A 25,327-nucleotide genomic window follows, 5' to 3' on the forward strand; every position below is an offset into this window, starting at 1 on the left:
CCTGGCCTAGCCCCGTACTGATGATTCGAAAACCCGACGGCGGGATTCGATTCTGTATTGATTATCGGAAGCTCAACGCGGTCACGGTCAAGAACAGCTACCCGATGCCATTGATCGACGACATTTTGGACGTCCTTGGGGACGCCAAGCTGTTTTCCACTATGGATATTGCTTCAGGATACTGGAACGTCCCGATGGAACCGAACAGTATGGAGAAGACGGCTTTTGCGAGCAAATTTGGCCTTTACAAATGGCTTGTTATGCCCTTGGGGTTATGCAACGCCGTTCCTGCGTTTGAACGACTAATGGAGAACGTCCTAATCGACCTGAAGTGGAGGACGTGCCTCGTCTATCTGGACGACTGTGTGGTGTTTAGTGACGATTTCCCTACTCACCTAATTCGAGTAAGACAAGTGTTGGAACGATTCCGCTCGGCGGGCTTTAAGCTGAAAATGAAGAAGTGCCACTGGGGACGTGACCAAGTAGCGTTCCTGGGACACATAGTTACGCCTACGGGTATACTACCGAACCCCGAGAAAGCAAAGGCAGTGATGGATATTGAGAGGCCGCACGACCTTCACACCGTTCGTGCTTTCCTAGAACTAACAAGCTACTTCCGACGCTAAATACCAGGGTTTGCTGCTATTGCCGCCCCTTTGGAACGACTAAAGCAGTAAGAAGTGGACTTCCAATGGAACGAAGATTGCGAAGTGGCGTTCCGACAGCTACAAAGAGCTTTGGTGAAACCTCCTATTCTGATATATCCTAACTTCAGCAAGAGGTTCAAGCTCTATGTGGATTCGTCCCATTTGGCAGTAGGGGCCTGTCTGATGCAGGAAGTCGACAAACGTGACCGAGCGGTTGCCTACGCGAGTAAGATGTTGGTAGGATCTCAAAGGAATTGGATCAACAAGACCTGTGGCACCACCGAGATTGAGTGCTGGGGAATCGTCTGGGCGACGCGAAAGTTCAAGTGCTATCTCGACCACGGTGAGTTTGACCTGTTTACGGATCATCAAGCCCTTACGTGGATTTTTAGTGACAACACAAGGACGTCGAATGCGAAGTTGGCACGATGGGCTGCGGAGTTGTCTCAACTGAGGTTTAAAGTGTACCACAAGCCGGGAACGTCCATGGGGCACGCCGACGGCTTGTCGAGGCTGTATCATCGCGCGAGAAAGGGAACGATAGGGGCCATCACGATGAAAGATCTCTTGAATGAAGAAAGGAACGATCTGCCTGACAGGCTAGGAACGATCGTTTCAAATGAGAACGAGGGCTCAAACGTGACCGACGGTTCAGTTCCAGTCGGGGAGCAGAACGAAGAGGCGGCCCCTGCCAACGAGCTCACCCAGGAGGAACAAGAGGAAGAACTACAAGCTGGTGCTCCACTTTCCTTGCCCTCCACGATCGATGTGTTCGGGTTGGACTACGACAACTTTGTGAAAGAACAAGAGCGGGTGCCGTGGATGCGCGCCATGAGAGCATTTCTGAAGGACGGTGCGCTGCAGGCCTTCCGAATAATACATTGCAGTGAGAATAATATGGCAATATTTGTATGGAATTATTTATTTTTTAGTTATGATAAAAAATTTCAGTAAGATATTTCCAGTATCGTCATAAATTATTTGTAGTCCATGCTTCACAAGACTACTCAATCCCAACAAAGCAAAACTGAGGACCAACCACTGCTTGGTTGGCTGGCAAGTCCTTGGGAGTGTATCCAGCTCGGTTCTTCCCATTATTCAAATCACCATGTCTTTGACAACCCCTTCCCACGCAAGCAATGCATCTTGGAAGTAGTGGCGTGATATTGCTCTTATCGAGACAATTACGTATTTGTCAAGATCGAATATTTCCCTGCAATTACTGATTTCACTAAAAAGCAAGAATCTCATTGCAGTTGTATTATCGGAAGGCCTGGTGCGCTGGCCTTGGATCCTCAGCTAAGGGTGACGGTGCTAAAAATGTCACCGCACCACTTGATGAAGAACGAGGTCCTTATGCGTCTCGTGCACTTAGGGGCTCGTGCCGGTCCTGCGCGGACAGTGACGGTACCTGTCGTCCCTTTACCGTTTATCGAGACGGCCCTACATTATTGTCACGCGGACATATTCTCTGCTCATTTGGGAAAGACGAAGACATTGGACAAAGTAAGGCGCCATGCCTACTGGCACGGATGGCGAAAGGACGTGGTTGAGTACGTGAAAGAGTGTGCCATTTGTAGTGGTGGTAAGGGTCGGAGACCCTGGAGAGCTGGTCTAATGCAGAAGATGCCGATCCAGGAGTTGTCGGGACCGTTCTCGTTGCTGGTGGTTGACGCCGTCGGTCCATTGGTGGTCACTCCACGAGGGAACAAGTATATTTTGGTGTTTGTGGATTATTTCACGAGATGGGCTGAAGCTTTCGCGGTGGCGTCGTTGGACACGATCACCTTTGTGGACGCTATGCTCGAAGGAGTCATTTGCCGACACGGCGTTCCGGAACGACTGCTTAGTGACCGAGGAACAAAATTCACGTCCGATTTGGCACGATCATTATACCAGACGCTAAAGATAAAGAAGTTGTTTGGAGCCGCCTACCACCCCCAGGGACTGGTAGAGCGTTTCAACGGGACGCTGCTAGGAATGCTTAAGATGTTCGTGAGTGAAACTCAGACCGATTGGGATATCTATTTACCTCGAGTCCTATTGGCTTATCGGACTGCCTATCATGAAGGTCTTGGAGATACTCCCTTTTTCAGTTTGTACGGTCGTGACCCAATATTGCCGATCGACTTAGCCTTCCTCAACACCGGAAAAGACTGGAAAAGCAGCGAGATTGCCTCGTAACGAAGGAAGTTGTATCTGTCGCTACGTGACTCAAGGCGCCTGGTGGAACGACAGCTATTAAAGGCCCAAGATCGTCACGAGCAGCGATTGGGTAAGCAAGTCAAGGTCACGTACGAAGTAGGCGATCCCGTCTGGGTCTATCAGTTCTTCAGGGCGAAAGTTGGCGAAAACAAGACGAAGAAGTTGGCATTTTCTTGGCACGGCCCTTACCGTATTGTCGGCCAAGTCGGGGAGAATGCTTACAAGATCGCAATCCCTAAACACCCCGACCGGGTCGTTGCTGTGAACGTGAATCGGTTGAAACGCTTCCGTGGTCGCTGGAGTCGACCGTACGCGGACGAAGTGCCTGGAAGAATAGCCGAGAATGTGTCCAGTAAGAGTGATAACGGCGAGACTGTGGCAACTGGGAACGAGACGAGTAGTGACGCGACCATCGAGGATGAAGCCGGGAACGGATTGCTATTGGAGCCGGGACCACTACAAGAGAAAGATCTACCTCAGTCGAGTTTTGTGGAACGAGTGTCGATCGGAGGGGAGGAGACGGCTTTCACCGGCGTCTCGTCGCCCATTGTGGACGTCGTTGCTAAGAGAGTGGATAAGGGTGAGCTGCAGTACCTAGTGCTGACGGCTACATACGAGACCTTTTGGTTACCTCGAGCGGCGCTGTTCCCCGAGTTCGGAACTATGATAAGCGTCTTTGAGGAAGCAGACCGCAAGAAGAAGGGTCTACCGGAAATACGTCGGAGCGTCAGGTTGGTCGAAGCCAACGCTGATGTGAACGACGCGGAAGTGTTGTTCTAACTGGTCCCCTGACCGGTTGGAACGAGTGAAGCTGGACCGCTTCACTCTTGTTGGTGTTTGAGAACGAGTGAGTCTCGAAACACGGAACTGTATTCTGCATTTACATATTGGAACGCTACGAAAAGGGACACTGGGAAAGTGACATGGGGTATCGACGGAGCTAAAGACCCTTCGACGGGATGGTTATGCCCGGGAGTGACAAAGTTGGAACGAAGAAAAGTTGTCACGAGAAACAAGGTCGACTAGCTGGACATCGGAGAACGGTAAAGACTTGAAACGCGGAGACTAAACGGATATATTTGAGACGAAGAAACAAGAAACGGAGCGAGAGAGTGGAACGAATCCGAACGAGAGGCTACTTCTTGGTAGTCTTTCCCTTGTCGGCTGAACCCTTCTTGGGTACAACCTTCTCACCGTCTTCCCCGTCGGCGGCCTCAGCCTTATCCTCCTCGTCATCGTCTTCGTCGTCTTCCTCTGGTTTGTACTCGGCTTCGTCGTCGTCTTCGTCGTCGTTCCCAACTTCTTCATCGTCGTCCTCGCCGTCATCAGCGTCGTCATCGGCACTAGGGGAGTCAGCTGTAGTAGCGGTCACGGTCGTGGAAGTTGGAACGACCGCTTTGGCCTCGTTTTCGTCGTCCTCTTCGAGATCGGACCAGTCGGCACGTCGGCGTTCCGTCTTGGTCGGTCCCTTAACTTCGGGGAGCTGGTACGAGCCACTCTCCAACTCGGTCGCGACAGTCAGCTGGGTTTGCTTCACCAGAGCGTTGTCCATAAGGGTTTTCCAGGGCTCGTCACTAGTGGACCCCACCCAGGTGTCACGTGGCGTCGCGGAGGACTCTAGATCGAGCCGGATGCGTGCCAACGCCACCATGGAGAGTCGATTGGCCGGCTTGGTCGTAGGGACTAAGGCCTCGGTCGTCTCTAACAGGGCGCGGATACTCGGGTACCCGTACGCGTCGATCTGCACGGGCTCTAGAGCGTTGTCGATGGTAGCCTGATATCGATCCGGATCCTTGTCTTCGAGAGAAGTCAACGTGTCCGCGAGAGGTCCGTCGTAGTGCAGGCACTTCTTGCTGTCACGACCAGGCTGACCTCCCATCCAGAACATTAACAGGCACTTGTCAAGGAGCGTGAGGAATCCATAGAAGCCCCAAGTTTCGATGCACAAACTCATGAAGGCCACTCGAGCCTGTACGGCGCGCATCTTGGCCTTACGACGATTATTCTGCGCCGTCTCCGACGCCAAGGGCGCGTACAAGGCCCATTCCCAGAACGCACGGCGGTGACTCATCCAGAAGCGCCAGTGACCCCGGTAGATCGCGCGGAAACGAAGCGGGTTGTACCACTGCGGTCGCCCAGTCCAAGGATAAGCGAGACACCAAGGCTTCTTTCCGGCCGCTTCCGCCTTTGCCAAGATGAAGTAGACTGCCGCCTTTACAGAGTCAGGGGCGTCGAGGTTCAAGTCGACCAGCGCCTTGTACTCGGCAGAAGGAACGAGCGAAGACGTCGGCTTGTCAGGCTTGTCACTGCTCCGCAGCTTCTTAGACGACTTGATTGGGGGTGGCCCGTTGCGAGTCTTCCGCTTGCCTCGAACAGGCTTCTTTGCCGACGAAGTGGAGGAGGAGGTAGAAGATTTAGCAGGCGTGGACGACTCGGGCAAGACTCCTGGCGCTGACGGCATCGCTACTACAGGACCGCGCAATGCGATGGAGGGTCGATCTTCCAGGAGATCGTCAACCAATCGCTCCATGTGCTCCAGACCAGTGGAGAGGCCGTTGCCGCCCAGATGCGCCTTCAGCGCGCCCCAGAACTCCCGCTTGATGGTCTTAGCGTCGTTTCCTGGAATTCCATGCTCGTCGTGCTCTAGTGCCGCGCTGAAGAATCGCTTGAATCGCTGGCGCTCCGCGACAGTAAGGCGCTTGGACATGCTGGCAGCTGCGAAGCTGTAGCTGGGAGGTGTGCTACGTGGAGATTGTAGGAAACTGAAAGATACGTCGCATTTGATCGGATGATGGCTGACGGGCGTTGGAAATAGGACGCTCGCGACTGTGTGCAAAAATGGAACGAGATGAAAGGAAACGACTTGGGTGACACTGACGCCACTGAGGAAGGGGTGTCAACGGACGACGCCAGGATGACCTTTCCTAACTGGCGCGGCGCCAGTCTGAAATGATGAAAGTGCTGAGGAGCTGGGTCGATGGAATCGAAGCAGTGGCTCCTGTCGCGACGTTCCCTGAAATCGAAACTGGAGCTATGATGGTCTGTGCCATAGCTGGGATAGTAGTGTGGGTGGTCACGACGCCTTTACGCAATGTGGGATGGGCTTTCAGCGCGAGCCTGGTGGACTGTGGTTCCACCATCTGTTTCTTTTGGTATACCTGTAGTGACCGATTTGTCACTACCGTCCGGGGTGCCAACGCTCAAGAGCTGCTCCCCCGAGAATATGCGTGCACTTTGGTCACGCTGATGTTCCTCGTTCCCATGGCGGTGTTACGAAAGTATGAACCCCGCTTCGGCATTTTTGGACTGTTGTGTCTCAGATGGTGTGAGGCTTGGCACCACTCGATCTGTCTCTTCGTTACCGATGTGATGCAACTGGTGTGGACGTCGTGCTGTCGTTACACGAAGGCGATAGCTGAGGCTACAGTAGCCTCGATCGATCGAGTGGGCGAGTACCTGATGGGCGTGTGTCTGGTGGGGCAACTGTTGTTATCCCTTGTGTTCTACCTGCCGAGAGTATTCTACGAAGGCGTGGAAGGTGCCCTATATGGTTGGATGGGTGTTGCCTTGGTTACTCTCATGGTGGACATGATACTGAAATTCTCGGTCGCGAGTCTCATTGGGAACGTGTTCGTCCTGGTACTGGGTTGTTATAGCCACGCTACGAAGTACTACTGGGCGTCGAGGGTGAAGACTGTCGACGGTTCTGGAATTGAGGCCGCACAGAAGGGTTGGGCTAAGCTTGAAAGTCGGAAGGAGCTACGAGAAAAGAGAGAGAGAGAGCTAGCCTCGACCATTTGCGTGCAGGTCCTAATGATACGGCCCCTGTGGCGCTAGGAAGTTCGGATTCGACTTCGATTGGAACGAGGTCGATCGTTCCAGATCTGCCGGTCGACTCGGCGATTGGACCTGCTGGAAAGGATGAGGCTCGGCGAGGACTCCGAGCTGCAGTCGGGGAGAAATGTCACGGTCTTCGGCTAGAGGAAGGACTCGCTATTCTGGACGACTGCCTACGGCAATTTAGCGAACGGCGTAAGAAGAGTGTCAAGCCCGATCAGCCCCGTTCCCCGTCATCGACTGCCTCGTCCCTCGTCTAAAATGGAACGAAGGAGTTCAGACAGTGGTACGCTGACTCCGTTTACGAACGACAACTCGAGGTACTAGTGTTGGTAGGAGGTACTTTGGCAAGGTAGAGAACTGATGAGGGAGCTCTCAGTCGTGAATTTCCTTCTTTTACGAGAAGTGCTCAAGAAAACAAATAGCAAACAAGTATATCTTACACATCTAATAACGTCTAAGTTCCTACGTCGGCTTTCACAAGATACACGACCCCGACAAGAGAAGGAGACCGCGACATCGGGCGTTTCAAGCCGATGATGTGTTGTGTCTGTGATGACAAACCTCGGCACGGTGATTTCAAGCGCAGCAGAGTTTTCATGTAGATGAAGCAATCGGCGGAGGTCTTTGATGTAAGTCGCTTGAGCTTTCGCGGTTGCAGTCAGTCTTCTCTTTTCTGTCTCGGACCTTAGTCGTTCGTCCCGCTGCACGAGAGCTATTTCTTTCCAGATGGAGCTTTGTTGACTGGGATTACGCCGAGCTTCCTTGGCAAGCTTTATAGTGTTGAGCTTCAAGCTGAGCTCGTCATTCGGCCCCCGCAGTTGGTCGAGCTCATCTTTGACGCGTAGGCGTTGCTTCCTTCGGCGGAGTTTTTCTTTTTCACGGTGCATGGTTAGCGCAAGGATAGCGAGATCGCGCTCGTCGGCACTGGTATCACTATTAGTAGGAGAAGGAGTCGAAGATGATAAATTGCTGGACGTTCCCTCGCTCGACTCCAGAATCGCCAACATCTCGGTACCTATATTTGTTTCTCTTTCGTCGACGTCGATGAACAAGGTGCTGGTGGGTGAGAAGCAGCTCCTGTCCAAAAAGCTGCCGCTTCTTCGAAGAAGGCAGCGTCGGAAAGCAATTCATTGTTTGCCTGCATCTCAAGGTAAGTAGCTGGTTTGTGGCAGACGTAAGCGCTTTGATAATGATATCCTCAGAGCTGACAATGCCCATTTGGAAAGTCCCAAATAACGTTCGCAGCTGATGGAATATCCGTACCAGCTTTAAAAAGGGGAACATAGCTTTATTATATTAAAGTAGACGTGAGCACAGCTCGTTAGAATATCCCAGCTGTGAGGGATTACTCTTATCCGTGATTGCGGCAGAGGAGATGACAGAATAACCCAAGTGAGTAGAGCGCATTTTGCTACATTCAGGTTTGGTCAGAACTCGTTATACCATTCGATTACCTGACGACAATTATACTTCGTACTCCTCTAAGAGGAGTCCTGTTGCGCTAAGGAATTACTGAAGTAAGTTCTCATCAGCTCGCTCCATTTTAATACAGTGCGATGACTCCATCAGCTGGTCAATGTTTAGTTCCGTCCGTAAACAGGTCAGTTGACTGTTACTACTGACAGTTGGTAATTGTAGGTACTGTGAAGTATTTTAATTTATAACGGCCAACCAACAACCGGCTGCAGAAAAATGCATTTTTTTTATTGCCAGCTAAAATACATGTGCCTCCGGAGCCCAGTAAAATAACCTTTTTGTCATTTTGTTTTGTCTTTTTTGTTTCGGCAACGATAAATGGCAACCTTGAAGCATACTGCTGCTTCGACTCATCATCCGAGGCCTCACGCTGGTGCTTCTTACTCGTCTGGGATGTAGGTGGGAGGGATACTATACTGGCCGTTGGTATACGGCATCTTCAAGACCGTTTCATTGCAGTTTTGTGCTCAATAATTGGTGTCGGATAATCTTTGCCGATACGGCACCCTGCAACATGCTGAAGAGTTAGTGGGGCTTTCCACGGCTCATAGAAATACTTGGCGGGGAAGTTCTTCAAAACTGGAATGTACTTCTTGATGAAGAGGGTACTGGTACAGGCTGTACAAGAACTCTCCTCCACGTTTGGCCCTATATTTCGCTGCGTATTGAAGCCACTGGATTAATTTCGAGCTATCTTCGCGCTTCCCACCAGCTCCCGCCAAACGTAATCGTTCGAACATATCTGTCGGGGCGATGGCCACCTCCACAGCCTATTTGTAGATTATGTCGTCGAGCAGAGCCAACCTTGGGATGACAGCTCTCTCTTCATCCATCTTGTACTTCTTCAGCTCACTGTCTGATCTTTAAGTTCTTCTAAAAGAAAATCAGCTTCTCCTTGACGGAAAATGAGCGATTCTCGAAGGGAGGAGCGAGACCGATACTGTCCATCTTGTAAGTCTGTGTCGGGCTTAAAGGAAACGATGAACAAACAGAGACGTCGATTAAGATATCGAGCAAGAAGTACATGCTCATAACTGGTCTCGTCATTCTTCGAACTATTCGAATAATGGTAAGAGTCATCTAGGAATGTTGATGTTTCATTCACTTGGTAAGAGTCATCTAAGACTTCACAGGACTTCACGGATAACATTTACGTGCATCTTAGGAAACTGATCCAAAGGTAATACAGCATTTTGATTACTAGAGAGCTGCTGGTATACAACACGCAACGATTATTTTCTGGATTTTATATCCAGAGTTTCCTGAGTGTTAATAGGAAGCGAGTCATTACCGCAACCTTACGCTTACCTTCGCAAAGTGACAAACTTTACACAGCCTAAATTGTTTTCGACTTAGATTGTCTACAATACATGTACTATTCTGTCAACGAAGACACATGACGTAAGGAGTATATAACAATCACCTCTGCTGTATACCATAACGTTTTAAACATTTAATTACGTCGCAGATTGTTTTACTGTCTCTCTCTCTCTTTTTATACCGTCGAAACGTCTGTATATCAAGTCGATAGGAAAGTGAGCGAGCTCACCTTTTAACTTGCTCCGCCGCAATATACGCATAGCTGACCAGCTTGTTTAGATAGCGAGCTTTTAAAGGAGGGCAAACACGTCTAAAATACTCACTATTAATAGTTGGTTAATTACGATTGAACACATCAAGACCACCTGACTTTTTATTTTTTTGTCCAAGCCTTTTTGGCCGGGATAATAAACTCTTGCTTATTGTGTTTTTTTTGTTGTCGTTTATCACTACCGGTAGGTTGGGTTCGATTCTAAACGCATTTTGTAGCGAATGGTCTAAATTAAACCCAGATTTATGAAATTAAAGAAGTCGACTTAGGCACATAGGGAATCAGCTATGATTTCTCAAAATATTTTTTGACAAGCGCCGCAATTAGCAAGCCAATCAAATAGCAGTAGCCGACAACGCGTTTTGACAAGAAAAAAGTAACACAAATTAGTTACAGCGATTCTGAGTTATTGATTGGCTTAAAATTCGGTAAAACTACATCTGATCAATCCAAACGCTTGCAGCCCACAGCACCAAGAAATCATACCAGGTCTTACCACTTCCACGCGTGCCATGCCATGACACTAGAAATTGGTCCATGGCATGGCGTGATAGGCATAGGTCGACCAGGAATGTGATTAGAGATCATGCCAACAGGCAAGTAACACAATACTGCGTAGGGTTGATAGCAATTGGGTCGTAGCTCTGCTGCGTTATGGGCTTTTATGCCTTCATTATTGATGCTAGGTTTGCCATATCAAAGTAGCGCTAGTCAAAGTTCTACTAGTTGCGTGTACAATAAAACTGTTTTCGCCAGTCTTGCACTCTGATGTGGTAATTGTTCTTTCAGGAGCTCGAGAAACCCAAATTGCTAAATGATGTGCATTTTGTGTTTTAAACATAGTTGTCAGGTTGGGCTTTAATTAAGCTGCCACAATATCAGCACACCTACATTTTTCAACATGACAGTAATGATTACAAGTAGTTCTCCATTGGAGAAGCTTCAGGATTAAAAAATCCTACTAACTGCTTATCTTCTTCAAAGTCAGGTTTTATTACAGTCATTGAGCTGCTCTAACGACTACGATAATACTAGTCACTACTCCAAAGCAGGACATTTGCTTACCTTTTTCAGCTGCATGAATTCCATTCATTTATTTGTTGACCTTGGGAGGTATATTATTCTATAAAATGCAATACACTTCGACTCGATGCTGCGGCTGGATACCAGGCCTGTTCTCCGCATAAGTGCTCCTCCTCATCCTCGGGCCCCCTCAAAAGTTTAGAAAGCACTAGAGTGGTTTATTATTCTTTCTTGTGATATTTTGTGTATCTTAGAAGTCTATGAGGGTATGCAACATTTGTTACGTAGTCGATGAGCACTTTGCGTCATTGGAGTGGTCAGACCATTCTTCTATAGAGGGCAGTGGATGAACGGGATAATACAGCTTAAGTATCTACCAGTGCTGCTTTGAAATAACCCTGACAAACGCCTTTAACCCTTAGACAAACACCATTTCAAGGAAAGCTCCAGATTTCCTACAGAGCTATAAGTATATAAATGCTGACTTCTTCCCGATCACCCTAAATGACGCGACAACTGCCCATTCTAAAGCAAGTGTAGACGTTTTTGAATGCGAGCTAGACCAGCAAATCGTACGCTGACACATATAAACTTAATCGTGTAGTGTTGAGTTTCGCTGAATTATAAGTAGCCATGGACCTTTAATAGTGCGCTTCCTAAATTTGTCGGCAGAGCGCCTTAAGATATCCTGCGCCGTCAGCGCGAGGAACGTGCCAACCCAGTAGTATTGTCGTCGGCAGAAAAGTATTCTTACGCTAAAGCAATGCTTGAACCTCCTCTCGAACATCTATCCTGCTTATTGATACTGACTTCTTTCCGGAGCTAGCTGTAGGGAAGGAAACAGCTGAGATTGGCTTAAGTCGTTCTACGGTGAATACTAGCACTACGGCAAGCCGGGGTGGCGTTGACGCTTGCGATGGAAGCGGAACTGATGCTTTTGCGTCTATTGATTCTACCGATGTATGTTGATTTGCGTTTTAGTAAGCAAAAATTGCGCTCAAAGAAACTAAAGGTTTAAAAGTAAAAGAGTAAAGCAAGTTGTCTATATAATATTTAGACATCCCAAATAACATACCATCAGCAAAAAAAAACTGCCAAATTCCAATGGAGGAGGTCGAAGATTGCATTCCAACCCCGGGATGGCTCCACCGAAAATTTCGGACTCCGAGGACGAGATGCCACCAACGCAGCAGCATTGCGAGGCACCTTCTCCCATCTCTTCACCTTCGCAGGTTGAGACAAACAAAAGCACCTGTAATGTCAGCACGTTCAGCGCTAAGGAGGTTACCCCTAAACCACAAATGTCAGCCGCATCTGTTCGTCACGTTGAGGCTATAAGTATGCCGAAACCGAAACGAGGAAAGGTCAGAGTGACGAAGAAACAGCTTTCCCAAACTAAACTCGCAACTGGATCAGCTCGCATTGCTGTACCCAAGTATGCAAGGGGACTTACTGTGAAACTGGAACAACTTGTGATTTGGACACGAAATACACCCAACTCGAAATTTGTGCTGGAGAAAGTGGACAGGTATCGTGTCCAGTTCGATGACGTGTACCTTAGGAGCGAAGTATTCATTGCCAGTGGAATCAATGCGGTCAATACACTACATGCATACATTCGTGATCCCCACTGACCTCACACGATCCCAGCAAGCAGCAATCACAACAGCAAGGAAAGAACAGCGTACGCCTGACGGCACTTTGTTGCGGTTGGCTTAGCAATAATCACGTCGATTTCTGCCTGGAAACAACTGGTGATTCGGTGAAAATCGCTATACACTGTCCTGTCTAATGTGGGCTATTGGTTGGCCTTCCACACCAAGAACGCCACTGACAAACATCTACTCAGGCCTGCACCCGGTGCATCTTGATGCTAATCACTGAAGCATCATTATTATTCGACGGACGACTACCGCGTCGGTTAGTGAGCTCGAGACGTTATCGCATAATACCAGAAGCTGCACTACACCACCAGGTCTCGAAGAAGACATATTAGCAGCAGGCACATGATGATCGCTCACAGGTTCATCGTCGTCAGCTGATCTTGAATCGCGCGCAGGTTTTTTATATCCTGCTAGTATAAGCTCTCGGATACAGCGAGGAAAGACATAGCACGGCTTTTCTCGAAGAAGCCATGCTTTGAAGAATAGTAAATGTGATAAACCACCTTATCAACATCAACGTCTCAAGTATTTGGCCTCAGTCGCTGTATCACTTCGGGGTCTGCCAGCGGTTGCTTACCAAAGCGATTTCGGTCACACAGGTCCCAGCGGCACCAATAACAGTATTCCGTAGTGTATTCGTTTCTTCGCCTTTCGTTTTCTGGGAGAATGCTGGAGGGGGGGGGTCTTCGCCTTTCGTTTTCTGGCCTAAAATTCTGGGGGAGGGAGCGAGAAGTACAGTAGTCTACAGAAAGACTTGGGTTCAAATGTGTAGATTAAAGCTGTCCTATAAAAAGTCTTGGTGGTGCGGGTTACCACTTTAAGATGGATGTTTTTGCTTAAGTCGTTGCATGTTTAGCAGTGAGTTGAAGGGCGCGGTGAGGCGGGTCGGCTTTCTCGCAACGCGGGAAAAGCCGGAGTGTGCTCTGCACCACTCTTCTAGCCTTGCTAGAACTACCGTGCTCTAAAAGTAGGCGAGCTCGTATCTGACGACGACTTTTATCATTTTGCCTTTGGAAATAGGAGTATCTATCTCACCGGATACTTTTTATAATACATATCTATTTGCTACCTGAACAAGTTCAATTGTGCATCGTGGTGTCAGTGGCTAGTAGAAAATATTTTTTTAAGATACTGCTAGTGTAATTCGCAGAAATGTATAATGCTCGCGCGAATCTTCCCTGCTGCTCAAGCTGAACAAAATGTCTGGCGCAGACGGAAACCCCCCCGCTTAAATGACGAAGGTTACCACCTTGTTCTAAAGCCTGCTTGCACTAAATTAATAGGATCAGTATGAAGCAACACAGCTATTTATCTCTCAGTCAGTCATGGATGTCGTCATTGAATGCACTATCAAAAAACTGCGAAGCTAATTGTACATTCCTGCAACAAGCCCACACATGCAAGCTATTACGACATTCAGTCGACACATAAAGGTCGCGCAACCACATTCATCAACATTGTCATTAATAATGACTCATTATAATGATGCTGGTGCATTTCTGCGACCTGGGTGCCGAAAAGCTGCGAGGCCGAGACGCTGTATGAGAGCGGGTGTGATCATGTGAGTTTGGTACACAGATCTATAGGAATTGTAAAACTTTAACTTGCAAAACGATACTCGATTCACATGCTTACTCGCGTGTCTTTCGTTTCTAATTTTTTTAAATAATATTTAAGTAAGAAATATTATTTCTGTTTTGTCTCTTTTCTGTTGCTCAACTTAATCGTGCCATAGGTCAATGGAGGGTACTTGGTACATGTAGTATTTTAAGTGCTAATTTACTAAAATTTCATCTATTAGAATCATCTTACTACTAATACAAAGGATTAATACTTTAAAAATTGCAAACTGGTTACGGTATTCGGTACCGGTAAATACACGGGAGAGAAGTTCGTCTCTCCCAATGTTCGTGGCGCTCGCCACATGATTGCATCCATTCCTCTGCCACACTGGACTTCCACCATGTGCCTCCATATGACTTCAGTGTGGCTTTTGAACGACTTCACTTACAGCAATAAACGATGGTTCGTTCACCTCCTCGGTACTACGAAGACGCATCCGAGACATCGGCATGTTATTACCCTCCGGACAATATGGGTCCGTACCTGTCATCATCGTACAACCAACGCACTGCTCCAAAGAAGAAAGAGCGCTCAAAACTCATGCGTCGACTGGTTCCGCTCCTTTGTGGTGCGTTCGTGTCATTTGTGGTCAAAAAGGGTCACCAACATCCATTCACAAAATATCGAATTCTTTTCACCTTCAGGTCTTTTAGTGTTGGGTATCGTCATCGTAATTGTGGCAGTGACTTTGAGTTCCGATTCCGACGATGCATCAAACACTGACAGTGGAGGAAATTCCACTTCAGCTTCGTCAACACTTCCGTCGTCTTGCTCCCCTGTAGATTCGAAAGACCGGACGGTGGCGTTCTGGCAGAGCGAAGTGGCCGGTTGTGATACCGTCCCAGACGGCGTCACGCACGTCGTCTTCGGCTTCGCTCTCGTCGCTGACGGGGTCATTGTGCCAACATTCCAGACCTCCGATGCGACCATCACTCAGTGTGTGGAGAAGCTTCGTGAACGCTGTATACTAACGATGGGAAGTATCGGAGGGTCCACAAATAACGACAACATGTCGGCGGTTGCGAATGCCACGCTGTTTGCCGAATCAGCGGCCGCCTTGATGACTAAATTCGGGTTTGACGGACTGGATCTTGATGACGAGACTGTTGGATCACAGTTTAGTGCCAATCGAACAGTGGGATTGCTGAAGGCTACACGAGAAGCGCTTGATGCGACCGGTAGCACCTCGGCTCTGTTGACGTACGATGCGTATTTCTATGAAGGGGATGCGTCGGTGTGCTCAGCGGAAGAGACAGCAGCGTACTCGAGATGCTTCCCGTCTGGCGTGTTGGACTATGTGGACTGGGTCAACATCATGGCGTACAATGTGAACTTGGACAATGCCACTGCTGCAGCGATATATGCTGCTGCTGTAAGTACGACGTTCGCTGCGTGGGGTACACAACTCGGTGGGAACTTCTCACTGGCTACGATCGGTCTGTGCGTGGGCGGAGGGTGCGCATACGGCCCTGGACCAAATACTACAGTTATTGCAGAGTGGGAAACGTTTAGTCGGCAAGAAGGATATGGAGGTATGATGATTTACTCAGCGTCAGCTGAAGTGGCCGACGATTATCCTGCTACTCGGAGTATTGTTAGTGCGACGGCATAAAAACTGTGACTGTTGACGGGCACATGTTTGCATAATGCAGTAGTGATAACTTCGAAATTTGCATTCATTAACTTCATTTTATTTTCGTCTGGCAGATTTAAGATCTTTTATGCCGATCAATTACTTCATTTGTTGCTCTACTATAATTAAACAATTTGAAAGCAGAGGAAAATCTATCTGACACGATCTAAGCAGTCTCAAGCGCAAATCTTTGAAAGGGGTAAAGTATATTTAACAGGCTAGAAAAAGTATGTTTATGAGCTCTACGAGAAATGCGACAGCGCAATAGTGGGGCCAATATTTTACTCTAGCTTCGTGGAGGCTGAGATAGCGTGTGCAGTTTCGCAATATTTTGCACTGTACTTTTGAAAATCTTCTAAAACTAAATGCTATTAGTAGTTCTAAATTTCTGTTGTTTATTGTATTAGATTGCGTGTTGCTGCTTCGCAGCAGCATCTACTTTGTTTGCCATAGTCCGATATGGTACATCAGCCTGGCAAGCGCGCGACGTTAAGCGTGTGAAGCTGACATCAGATCATGAAAGCACTTGCATTTGGTCGACTTTTGAAGGCTATAATTTTCGTTTATCTCCGAACATATGTGAGCAGCAAGTGACGTTTTTAGACTATCCTCCATTTAATTAAGTTTATACCCCGATCATTTGAATGCCAACTAGTGAGGGTTACACGACAAACGAATTAAAGCGATGTCGGCAACCTACCTTACGGTAGTTGCTATCTCCTGCTAAGACTGACCTTGTGCTGTTACGGGAGCATCCGCGCCTGGTCTGTCGCTTAATAGCAACTTGCACTTTAAACGACAGCCTGAAAATAAACAGCTGAGTTAGCCGTGCGTACTGTACACCTGTTGATTTGCTTTTTAGAAAGCAAAATTTGCGCTCAAAGTAGCTAAAGGCTTAAAAGTAGAAGAGTAAAGCAAATTGCTCATATAATATTTCGACGTCCAAAATAGCAAAACTGCCAAATTGAGTCACATAAAATCAAGATTATCGAGCAAATGCAACTGTACGTTTCTTAAGCGTGTGGCGGCGATTTGATGGCTTTTTTCTCGTATCCCGTACATGTATTAATAGAGGCTGTCAAGCAGCGGGAATTATCTGCAGTTGATGCTAGAGGCTGTCAAGCAGCGGGAACTATCTGCAGTTGATGCTACTTCGAAGTACTTTCAACTAGCCGAGTGCCGCCGCTACGCGACGGGTAAGAATGAATGTTGATTTCAACTAGCCGAGTGCCGCCGCTACGCGACGGGTAAGAATGAATGTCGTTCCTTGTGTTTTGCCTCCGTTCCGCTCGCTACGGCTCGCTTCACTACTCGCATGGTAGGCTGGCAGATTTTACTCAGGCGGGCCCAAAGGCCCGCAGGGTTGCAGAAGGTGCCGCTTTGGGCCGCCTCGCTGTGCTCGGCAGCTTTTAGGCCAATCGGGGCCACCTTCGCTGCGCTCGGCAGCCAGTAGGAATATTTAAATTATTTTATCCAATGATTTGTCCGGAAAAGCGTGACAGGCACGACAAGTTAGTGTGACGGACAGACAGGTTGCTGCAGTAGATGTTTAAGACTAGCGCTCTGGGCGCCCGCTCCGCGGACGCTAGGGCATGGTTGGTTAATGTAGAGAGGGCCGACCACCTCCGCTGCGCTGCGGTGGGCTTAGAATTTCTACTCAAAGCGAAGCAACATATAATACATGTATACTGTGATCTACTTATGCTACGTTCCAAAACAACACCGCACACAGTATCTATAGTGCTTACATGTTATGGTAGACACGACCAGGGTTTAACGTGATCTGCAAGAAGAGCACCATCTTACCCGGGAAGGTTTTGTCTATAATCTCGTTTGAGCGCATTGCTCCCAAAATGACACCAATCGGAGGCGCGCGTGGTTGCAACGCTAATATATGCTGTACGGAAGACGGGTCAGTATCAATGATGCTACGAAATATGCGTAGATCGGTGAGGAATCCCAGTGTAGCTAGAGTAAATACGCCTACTCACACATATTACCATCTGCACGTCATCGCCGTGAGGCAGTCGACACATATCATTGATTGCGACGGTCTATTAGAGCAAGGTTTGGTCAGCTCCTCGCGCAAAGTATCATTTAGGACAGGTACTATTTGCTAATGATCGCCCCAAACACCAATATTATGCCTTGAAATTGTCCCGCTGAGCTCTTTATGATATTACCGAAGAGTCTTTCCACTATCTTCCGCTTGTATTAATCTTGCATGTATAGCTGACGTATTTTCTGACTGATTTGCACAGCTACTGCTTGACCGAGTGGCGTAGATCCTTTCCGATTGGCATTTACTGGCTCCGATATGTATGACGAACATACGAAGCCACATGGCTGTAGACAAATTATCAGATCATAGATATCTTAGGCTTGAATCTAAAAGTAGATTATGTACATTAGATAAAGTACTTTCGGTGTCTAGCTAGCAGCCCGGCGTGCTATTGTATATGTCCGTGTTTATTCCGCAATGTCGCGAATGGTGTGGTCGTGATAAATAACACCCATGTATTGAGTCACTGCTGCAATCTCGGTACTTTCGCATCGTCGTGCTCGCTTACAGTACTTACGCTTATTATGCATCCGACTATATGATCAAGCGCGTCGCTGATTAGGCACAGGTCATACCCGCGGTAATGCAGGCAGCCTGATACAGGCCGACTGACCAGGCTTCTGTTAGCAGTAGGAAAAACAATATATACGCGCGCGGCAGGTACACATTATAGCCACCCGCGACTCAACCGAGCTCTTATCTCGCCCATTATGGACAGGGCGCTAAATTAAAGTACTGCGTACAGACAGTTCTGCTTACCACACCCACCGGTATGGTTTGCACTACCGCACACGTGCTCGTATCGATGTAGACAGCAAGTTAATCGTCGTGTGTAGTGCTCACTCGATACTGTAGTCTCAATTTGTGAGCGCACATTAATGCAACGTACGCTGTGAGCGCTGATGGCACAGATATCATGGTTTGCATGTATCCAAGTGAGCGAGTGTACATTCTATCTATTGTAACGCGCAAGCAGAAATGGACGGTCAGCTTGCAAGGGCTCACAGTAGATACCATGCGCTAATTATTATATGAAACGCGCTACCCTCTGTAGGTGCGTCAACACTATTGGCAGCGCCATAGTCAGTTTACCGTATGTGCGTCTCCAAGCCTCGTACCGTCAGCCAGTATACAAATGCCAAAAATAGGTAGGAAAATGGGGGCCTAAAAGGGTATATATTTCAATTACTTGCTCTTCTGCTGCTTCTTTACTCGATGTACTTGACATTTCGGGCGGTCAGCTTGCGAAGGCGGCTGCGCCTCTTTTTTTCTGGGGTACCTTTCAGGACCCATTGCCTTCTTGACGCTCGCCAGGCTTTTCTGGCGGCGCACTTCGGCCGACTCGGGTGGTGGGGGCTTTTCCTCCCAAAGCTCAACCGCTTTTGGGCCGTTCTCGCAGGCAATACAGCGCCGCACGATCTCCCGCCCGATGATTGTACGGAGTGCGTAACCGTACTGTAGCTTCCCGCAGCAGACGCAGCGCGCCCGTGCATCCGTCGTAGACCGCTGCGGGTTCAGCAGAAGCGGGTCAATCTTCGCCTCGCATTGCTTGCACGTAGGGTCCACCATTTTGCAAACTGTGAGTATGTTAGCAAAATATATTGTTTTAACCAATTACTTTCGTCCAAATACTAGCCAATAGCACGGTAATAAAAGGCTGATATTTATTATTAAGCAAAATAGTAAAATGTTTTATATTATTAATATTTGGCTTATCTTTAATATATTATTATCAGATTTCCAAACAAATACATACTTTACATGCAATAAAAGTGACTCAAAGACTATGTATCGTGCGCGCATGCATTCGTCGGGTGGGGTGCACGGGAGCAGATAGCACAATGACCGTGCGGCCGCGCGCCTTCTTGCACGCTGACAGTGGAGAGTGCCAGGAGAAGTAAAAATAATATTTGCAAAGCCCCTACAAAACGCGGTGGTTAGCGTGCCCGATTTGACGCACATACGACAGGTTTTGCGTAGCTAAATGTAGATTTAGAATTGTCAACGCAGCTCGCCAGGCTGTTTGCAACCAATCGATGCGTTTCGTGCTCGGCAGAAATGTTTACCTTACGTCCAATCGCGAGGGAGAGAGGCGGTCTGATCGTGCGACAGATCCAGTCAGTGTCGCAGGTCGGTAGGTATTGCCCAATCAGGGCGCGAGTTAATTGTGTCACGCTTTTGGATATATTTGTAGTTTTATCATAGTTAGGTCGAGTCAGAAAGGTAGGCGCGGTCGGTAAGATGGGACGAAACTATATTTGAAAGGCCTAGTGTAGCCATGCGAAAAGGCAGGCAAAAGCAGCAAGAGAGGAAACGGACGGACTGATTGACAGACGGACGGACGGACGGACAGACACGCTGCAAGGTTAGGAAGCGGTAAACTAGCGCTCTGGGCGCCCGCTCCGCGGACGCTAGGGCATGGTTGGTTGGTGTAGAGAGGGCCGACCACCTCCGCTGCGCTGCGATGGGCTTAGAATTTCTACTCAAAGCGAAGCAACATATAATACATGTATACTGTGATCTACTTATGCTACGTTCCAAAACAACACCGCACACAGTATCTATAGTGCTTACATGTTATGGTAGACATGACCAGGATTTATCGTGATCTGCAAGATGAGCACCATCTTAGTCGGGAGGGTTTTGTCTATAATCTCATTTGAGCGCATAGCTCCCAAAATGTCACGAATCGGAGGCGCGCGTGGTTGCAACGCTAATATATGCTGTACGGAAGACGGGTCAGTATCAATGATGCTACGAAATATGCGTAGATCGGTGAGGAATCCCAGTGTAGCTGGAGTAAAAACGCCTACTCAAACATATTACCCATCTGCACGTCATCGCCGTGAGGCAGTCGACACATATCATCGATTGCGACGGTCTAATAGAGCAATGTTAATCAGCTCCTCGCGCGAAGTATCTTTTAGGATAAGTAGTTTTTGCCGATGGTCGCCACAAAACATCAATATTATGCTTTGAAATTATTCTGCTGAGCTGTTTGTGATGTTACTGAAGGGTACTTCCACTATCTTCCGCATGAATTTATCTTACTTGCATAGCTGACGTACTTTCTGACTTATTTGCATAGCTACTGACTGACAGAGTGGCGTAAATCCTTTCCAACTGACTTTATACTGGGTCCGATACATACGACAAACATACGAAGATATATGGCTGTAGGCAGAGTATCAGATCGTAGTGATGCTTAGGCTTGATTTGAATAATAGTTCGTGTACATTAGATGGAGTACTTTCGCTGCCTACTTATCCGCTCGGCGTGCTATTTGATGTGTCCGTGCATATATTGCAAGGTCGTTAATGAGTGTATTTGCCACGCGCTCGTGATAGTTCAACCTATGCATGGGGTCACTGTTTCTTTATCGGTACTTCTGCATCGTGGTGCTAGCTTTCTGCACCTACGCTTCTGATGGATCACCCAAGCGCGCCACTAACTGGACGTAGGCCATAACCGCGGTGATACAGGCAAGCTGACCGCGCGTATGTAGGTAGTAGTCAACGCGAAATATGCGCGCGGCGGGTACATCTTATAATCATTCGCGACTCAACCGGACTCTCGTCTCGACCATTATACGCAGGAAACTAAAATACAGTACTGCGTACAGGCACATCGACTTGCGACGACACCTGTATGGTCAACACTACCATAGACGTGCTTGTGTCTATGTCGACAGCAGCTTATTGGTCGGTGCATAGTGCTCACTCTATACTGAAGCTTACATTCGTGAGCGCACATTAATGAAATATACGCTGTGAGCGTTGGTGGTACAGATAGCATGGTTTTGCGTGTGCCCACGTGAGCGAGTGTACGTGCCATCTACGGTGACGCGTATGCGGATAGGAACCACCAACTTGCAGCGGTGCACAGTTGATTCCATGTCTTATAATTTTTTGAAGCGCGCTACGCTTTATAGGCGCGTCAACACGCTTGTGCGACCCCAAGCCTTGCACCGTCAGCCAGTATACAAACCTATGCGGGGTAAGGGGCTAAAAGGGTATACTTACCAATTACTTGCTCTTCTGCTGCTTCTTTTGCTCAATGTACCTGACATTTCGGGCGGTCAGCTTGCGAGGGCGGCTGTGTCTATTTTTCTTCTTGAGGTACCAGTCAGGGCCCATCACCTTCTCGACGATGGCAGGCTTTCCTGGCGGCGCACTTCGGCCGAATTAGGTGGTGGAGGCTTTTCCTCCCAGAACTTAACCGCTTTTGGGCCGTTCTTGCAGGCAATACAGTGCCGCACGCTGCCCCGTCCGCTGATTGTACGGAACGCGTAACCGAACTGCAGCTTCCCGCAGCCGACGCGGCGCGCCCGTGCATCCGTCGTAGACCGCTGCGGGTTCAGCAGAAGCGGGTCAATCTTCGCCTCGCATTGCTTGCACGTAGGGCCCACCATTTTGCAAACTGTGAGTATGTTACACAAAATATATTGTTTTAACCAATTACTTTCGTCCAAATATTAGCCAATAGCACGGTAATAAAAGGCTGCTATTTATTATTAAGCAAAATATTAAAATGATTTATATTATTAATATTTGGCTTATCTTTAATATATTATTATCAGATTTCCAAACAAATACATACTTTACATGCAATAAAAGTGACTAAAAGACTATGTATCGTGCGCGCATGCATTCGTTGGGTTGGGGTGCACGGGAGCAGATAGCGCAATGACCGTGCGGCCGCGCGCCTTCTTGCACGCTGACAGTGGAGAGTGCCAGGAGAAGTAAAAATAATATTTGCAAAGCCCCTACAAAACGCGGTGGTTAGCGTGCCCGATTTGACGCACATACGACAGGTTTTGCGTAGCTAAATGTAGATTTAGAATTGTCAACGCAGCTCGCCAGGCTGTTTGCAACCAATCGATGCGTTTCGTGCTCGGCAGAAATGTTTACCTTACGTCCAATCGCGAGGGAGAGAGGCGGTCTGATCGTGCGACAGATCCAGTCAGTGTCGCAGGTCGGTAGGTATTGCCCAATCAGGGCGCGAGTTAATTGTGTCACGCTTTTGGATATATTTGTAGTTTTATCATAGTTAGGTCGAGTCAGAAAGGTAGGCGCGGTCGGTAAGATGGGACGAAACTATATTTGAAAGGCCTAGTGTAGCCATGCGAAAAGGCAGGCAAAAGCAGCAAGAGAGGAAACGGACGGACTGATTGACAGACGGACGGACGGACGGACAGACACGCTGCAAGGTTAGGAAGCGGTAAACTAGCGCTCTGGGCGCCCGCTCCGCGGACGCTAGGGCATGGTTGGTTGGTGTAGAGAGGGCCGACCACCTCCGCTGCGCTGCGATGGGCTTAGAATTTCTACTCAAAGCGAAGCAACATATAATACATGTATACTGTGATCTACTTATGCTACGTTCCAAAACAACACCGCACACAGTATCTATAGTGCTTACATGTTATGGTAGACATGACCAGGATTTATCGTGATCTGCAAGATGAGCACCATCTTAGTCGGGAGGGTTTTGTCTATAATCTCATTTGAGCGCATAGCTCCCAAAATGTCACGAATCGGAGGCGCGCGTGGTTGCAACGCTAATATATGCTGTACGGAAGACGGGTCAGTATCAATGATGCTACGAAATATGCGTAGATCGGTGAGGAATCCCAGTGTAGCTGGAGTAAAAACGCCTACTCAAACATATTACCCATCTGCACGTCATCGCCGTGAGGCAGTCGACACATATCATCGATTGCGACGGTCTAATAGAGCAATGTTAATCAGCTCCTCGCGCGAAGTATCTTTTAGGATAAGTAGTTTTTGCCGATGGTCGCCACAAAACATCAATATTATGCTTTGAAATTATTCTGCTGAGCTGTTTGTGATGTTACTGAAGGGTACTTCCACTATCTTCCGCATGAATTTATATTACTTGCATAGCTGACGTACTTTCTGACTTATTTGCATAGCTACTGACTGACAGAGTGGCGTAAATCCTTTCCAACTGACTTTATACTGGGTCCGATACATACGACAAACATACGAAGATATATGGCTGTAGGCAGAGTATCAGATCGTAGTGATGCTTAGGCTTGATTTGAATAATAGTTCGTGTACATTAGATGGAGTACTTTCGCTGCCTACTTATCCGCTCGGCGTGCTATTTGATGTGTCCGTGCATATATTGCAAGGTCGTTAATGAGTGTATTTGCCACGCGCTCGTGATAGTTCAACCTATGCATGGGGTCACTGTTTCTTTATCGGTACTTCTGCATCGTGGTGCTAGCTTTCTGCACCTACGCTTCTGATGGATCACCCAAGCGCGCCACTAACTGGACGTAGGCCATAACCGCGGTGATACAGGCAAGCTGACCGCGCGTATGTAGGTAGTAGTCAACGCGAAATATGCGCGCGGCGGGTACATCTTATAATCATTCGCGACTCAACCGGACTCTCGTCTCGACCATTATACGCAGGAAACTAAAATACAGTACTGCGTACAGGCACATCGACTTGCGACGACACCTGTATGGTCAACACTACCATAGACGTGCTTGTGTCTATGTCGACAGCAGCTTATTGGTCGGTGCATAGTGCTCACTCTATACTGAAGCTTACATTCGTGAGCGCACATTAATGAAATATACGCTGTGAGCGTTGGTGGTACAGATAGCATGGTTTTGCGTGTGCCCACGTGAGCGAGTGTACGTGCCATCTACGGTGACGCGTATGCGGATAGGAACCACCAACTTGCAGCGGTGCACAGTTGATTCCATGTCTTATAATTTTTTGAAGCGCGCTACGCTTTATAGGCGCGTCAACACGCTTGTGCGACCCCAAGCCTTGCACCGTCAGCCAGTATACAAACCTATGCGGGGTAAGGGGCTAAAAGGGTATACTTACCAATTACTTGCTCTTCTGCTGCTTCTTTTGCTCAATGTACCTGACATTTCGGGCGGTCAGCTTGCGAGGGCGGCTGTGTCTATTTTTCTTCTTGAGGTACCAGTCAGGGCCCATCACCTTCTCGACGATGGCAGGCTTTCCTGGCGGCGCACTTCGGCCGAATTAGGTGGTGGAGGCTTTTCCTCCCAGAACTTAACCGCTTTTGGGCCGTTCTTGCAGGCAATACAGTGCCGCACGCTGCCCCGTCCGCTGATTGTACGGAACGCGTAACCGAACTGCAGCTTCCCGCAGCCGACGCGGCGCGCCCGTGCATCCGTCGTAGACCGCTGCGGGTTCAGCAGAAGCGGGTCAATCTTCGCCTCGCATTGCTTGCACGTAGGGCCCACCATTTTGCAAACTGTGAGTATGTTACACAAAATATATTGTTTTAACCAATTACTTTCGTCCAAATATTAGCCAATAGCACGGTAATAAAAGGCTGCTATTTATTATTAAGCAAAATAGTAAAATGATTTATATTATTAATATTTGGCTTATCTTTAATATATTATTATCAGATTTCCAAACAAATACATACTTTACATGCAATAAAAGTGACTAAAAGACTATGTATCGTGCGCGCATGCATTCGTTGGGTTGGGGTGCACGGGAGCAGATAGCGCAATGACCGTGCGGCCGCGCGCCTTCTTGCACGCTG

General features: G+C 48.1%; 1 protein-coding gene across 1 annotated transcript; it reads left to right on the forward strand.

Moving 5' to 3' along the window:
- Window positions 1-14,468: 14,468 nt before the first annotated feature.
- On the forward strand, window positions 14,469-15,681 carry PITG_06476 (carbohydrate-binding protein, putative; the record flags this gene model as incomplete). Its single annotated transcript, XM_002998539.1, has 2 exons — window positions 14,469-14,637; window positions 14,714-15,681. The coding sequence occupies 2 exons, from the start codon at window positions 14,469-14,471 to the stop codon at window positions 15,679-15,681; spliced, it is 1,137 nt and encodes a 378-aa protein (XP_002998585.1).
- Window positions 15,682-25,327: the final 9,646 nt, after the last annotated feature.

Source organism: Phytophthora infestans, genomic scaffold, assembly GCF_000142945.1.
Source record: "Phytophthora infestans T30-4 supercont1.8 genomic scaffold, whole genome shotgun sequence".
Classification (NCBI taxonomy): Eukaryota; Oomycota; class Peronosporomycetes; order Peronosporales; family Peronosporaceae; genus Phytophthora; species Phytophthora infestans.